Source organism: Abrus precatorius, unplaced genomic scaffold, assembly GCF_003935025.1.
Source record: "Abrus precatorius isolate BTA unplaced genomic scaffold, Abrus_2018 Scaffold7, whole genome shotgun sequence".
Taxonomy (NCBI): Eukaryota; Viridiplantae; Streptophyta; class Magnoliopsida; order Fabales; family Fabaceae; genus Abrus; species Abrus precatorius.
Window position 1 is genome coordinate 6,196,606 of NW_020874417.1, and position 3,447 is coordinate 6,200,052.

The 3,447-nt window shown below is 33.8% G+C and overlaps 1 protein-coding gene across 1 annotated transcript; it reads left to right on the top strand.

Annotated features, from left to right (window-relative positions):
• Positions 1-1,000: 1,000 nt before the first annotated feature.
• On the top strand, positions 1,001-1,691 carry LOC113873638. Its single transcript, XM_027511848.1, has one exon. The coding sequence runs from the start codon at positions 1,119-1,121 to the stop codon at positions 1,626-1,628; it is 510 nt and encodes a 169-aa protein (XP_027367649.1). The 5' UTR covers positions 1,001-1,118; the 3' UTR covers positions 1,629-1,691.
• Positions 1,692-3,447: the final 1,756 nt, after the last annotated feature.

Consider the following 3,447-nt stretch of genomic DNA (forward strand, 5'->3'; position numbering starts at 1 on the left):
TTTGAATTTGAACAAATATAAAAGAAAACAATATTATTTAAATAAATAAAAGAATAAGTAAAACTATATATATATATATCGTAAGTAAACGTTATAGATAGAAATCTCATAATATTTTCCCCCTTTCATGTGTCCAAAATCTCAGCTATAAAGAAGAGAGGTTTTGTGGGAAAATCCCATCTTAAGAAAAGATTTTTCTTCCTTCATTTTCCTACATCTAAATCGGTGAATTTGGACTTTTTTTTCTCTCTCTCTCTCTCTTATCAGAATAAAGTGCATTTTATTCCAAATATAATAGAATATATTTAAGTATATAATTTTAATATGAATAATATGTGATAATATTAAATATAATTGTTTTGTTAAAATATAAATCAAATTTTCATTAATAAACAATATCAAATAATGAATATTTTAACGTGTATTAAGAATTATATGTTAATAAATAAATGAATAAAAAAGGTTTTATTAAAAACTAATATAATAAATAAAAATTAGTTTAAGGGTTCAAGTAGATATTTTATGGTACAGAAAGTAGCACATTTGATTGAAGAGACTAGAGAGAAGTTACTTAGTAATGATTATGAACCCCACTAATTGTATAACCTAATTGTCTTTATTTCTTGGATAAATATGTAACAAGCGAGAATCGTTGTTGGGTCCATAGATTGAAACAGAGAATGCTCATTGTCGATGGTCCCACAGCCACATAACTGAGGAAAAGCAACTGCGGGATGGTGTTGGGGGTCATCATCATCCATCACCAACTTCACTTTTCCCCTCACAAAAAACGAAACAGTTTCATATCTCTTTCATAGTTAGTTTTCCTAATAACCCAAAAAATTTCAAAAGGCCACACAGCAATAATATCACCCACATTTCCAAGAAAAAAACATCGTTTTCTATCCACCTATCTATCTCCCCACCTTTAAACCCCTAACCCTCAGAAAGCAAAACAACCATTTCTCTTTCCCTCTTTTTTATTTTTCACTTTTTTATTTTTCCCTAAAACCTCCATTTCCCATTTCGCCCTTTCGTTTTGGTTTTTTCCGTTTCGCGAGGATACGACAAACCACCGAACACACAAAAGAGAAAACCCACGCAACGGTGTTGTCACCATGATGGGTCTCAACAAGCTCGGAACAGCGATAACGGTGATAACCGCCGTTACTCTTGCGGCACTCGCCGTCGAGATCGTGTACGTGCTTTGGCAACGCCGTCAGAGATTCCGTCCACGCGTGCGCGTGGAACCACAAGAAGCTTCTCTTCCGTGTTCTTCGTCTTCTCCTGGCGATAGGGAGCGTGAGCGTGAGCTCGAGCTAGAGCTCGAGCAACATGTGATGAAGTGGCAGTGCCTTAACGGTCCTTCGAGGTTGCTCTTCACGATCAAGGAGGAAGAGAGAGAAGAGTTAGAATCCGAGAACGATACCTCCGCGGAATGCAGTGCCGTGGCGGTGACGAAGTTGAGCGAGCGCGTGGTGGTGGACGAGGTGGCCGTGGTGGTGGAAGGGTTGTTGAATGAAACGACGCCGTTTTCGACGCCGTGTGCTTCTCCCCCGTATTACACACCGTACGCTTCGCCGAGTCGCGAGGCGTGTTACAAAGATAAAAACGGCGATAATGGATGAGTCGTCGTGAGTGATAACAGAGTTTCACTGCCACACTCGCTTAGTCATGATTGAACGACCCAGTGTTGCGGAACGAAAGGGTTTCCACATTCTGGATTGGTGAAGAAGTGTAATAATTTAAGTTTTTTAATTTTTTTTTCTCCCACTAATTTAGAATGTTAAGATTGTAATTAGACTTAGAATAGGGAGTGGATCCAATGCGTGCGGTTCTGGACTCTTGAAGTGGAAGGGAAGAGTCTGTGCAAAATAGGAAAAGTGCTTAATTGTAAACTGTGTTTGAATTGCGGGGTCAGGGTTATTCATTGTTGTTCCTTTCTTCTCTGCAAAAATTCGAACAAGAGAACCGGGGACGTTAAAAGTTTAATTTAAATCATTAAAGGCGAGTTCAGCCGTTTTATCTTTTATCGAATATTTTTAATTTTATAAAAATTTGCTTTGATATTTAACGTTATAAAATATATTTATTTTATAATTGTTATATAGAACGATAATAAAAAACTGAAAATGACTAAAATAAATTATTTTAAAATTTAAATTAACGTATTTTTTATAAAAATTAGAAATTAAAATAACTTTATTTATAGTTTGAGAGATTAAAATAAATATTTTTTATTTTTATATTAAGTTCTTTCAAATCCGTGTTTCTGATTTCTGAGTTAAAAGGTGACGCCACTGAACGGTCACGTCCTTCTTGTTTTCTCTTTATTCATTTCTCTTTATTAAAAGTGTCGTACGCTTTTCCTTTTTTCATCTTTTGGTTTATGTTTATGTTTTTTTCCTTAACTATTTTTGTCCATATTTTATTGTCAATAACTGTTTTTTCTTTTTGGTTTTTGTCGTGACTGTTTTTGCTTTAAGAATCGTTTCTAATATTATCTAATTCCTGTGAGTAAGTGGGCTTGGGCCTCATCGTTTCTAATCTCTGGCCTCTTTATTTATCTTCTTTTGCACGTTTTTCACACGAGTTTTACATAAGATGTAGGGCTTTTCCCCTGTTTAGGGTTAATTTAAAAAAAAAAAAAACTTAAACAGGTTATTTTTTAAACATAGCATGAGTATCATCCCCTAATGATTTTTTATTTTTTTAATCGAGTATTGTCTGACAAGGACCGATATTTATTTTAAAAATTTAAATCAACAACTAGAAATGAAAATTGTTACATGAAGTAATCTTAAATAGTATCAATTTAGTGTCTATCTTAATTAGAATTACTCTTGAGTAATAGGTCTCTTTTTCCTCCTTTTTTGCTATTTATTTTTTTTCTTACTCTTTCATTCTCGTCGAAAAAAATCAGAAAAATAAGAGGTGAAGAAGCTCCATGTTAAAAATAAAATTTTTGTTATCAATGAATGTTGTTAATAATAGAGTGAGTGAGTTAGAGTAGGAATTTTTTAGTTTTTTTCTTTTTCATTAACCATAAAAATGAAGGGAAAGAAAAAGGAAATGGAAGAGAAGCCAGTGTATCTGCAATGTTGTTATTCACTTCAGAAATTTGGTCTAGAGTGATGAAAAGCATCTTGTGTTGACCTTGGAGGTCAACGCTCAACACTCTACTACTATCATGGGGTTGGAAGAATGATAGGAATAAGTTACCTTGATTTCAAGGATCAAAGAGCCTCCTAGAAATAACAGAGAAGGAAAGTGAAAATACTTCTTTTTGTTCATTCATTTCATTCCTTTGGTATTTAACAATCCTCACGTCACCCATGATTGGCTACCTGTGATTTGTGTAAACAAAAAATATTACATACCGAAGGAAATCTATAACAGAAAATACAACTCAGCAATATAAGGAATACTGAAAAATAGGAAATGCTA

Coding starts and splice junctions, on each gene's coding strand:
- LOC113873638 (XM_027511848.1), top strand. CDS start 1,119: ATGATGGGTCTCAACAAGCTCGGAACAGCGATAACGGTGATAACCGCC.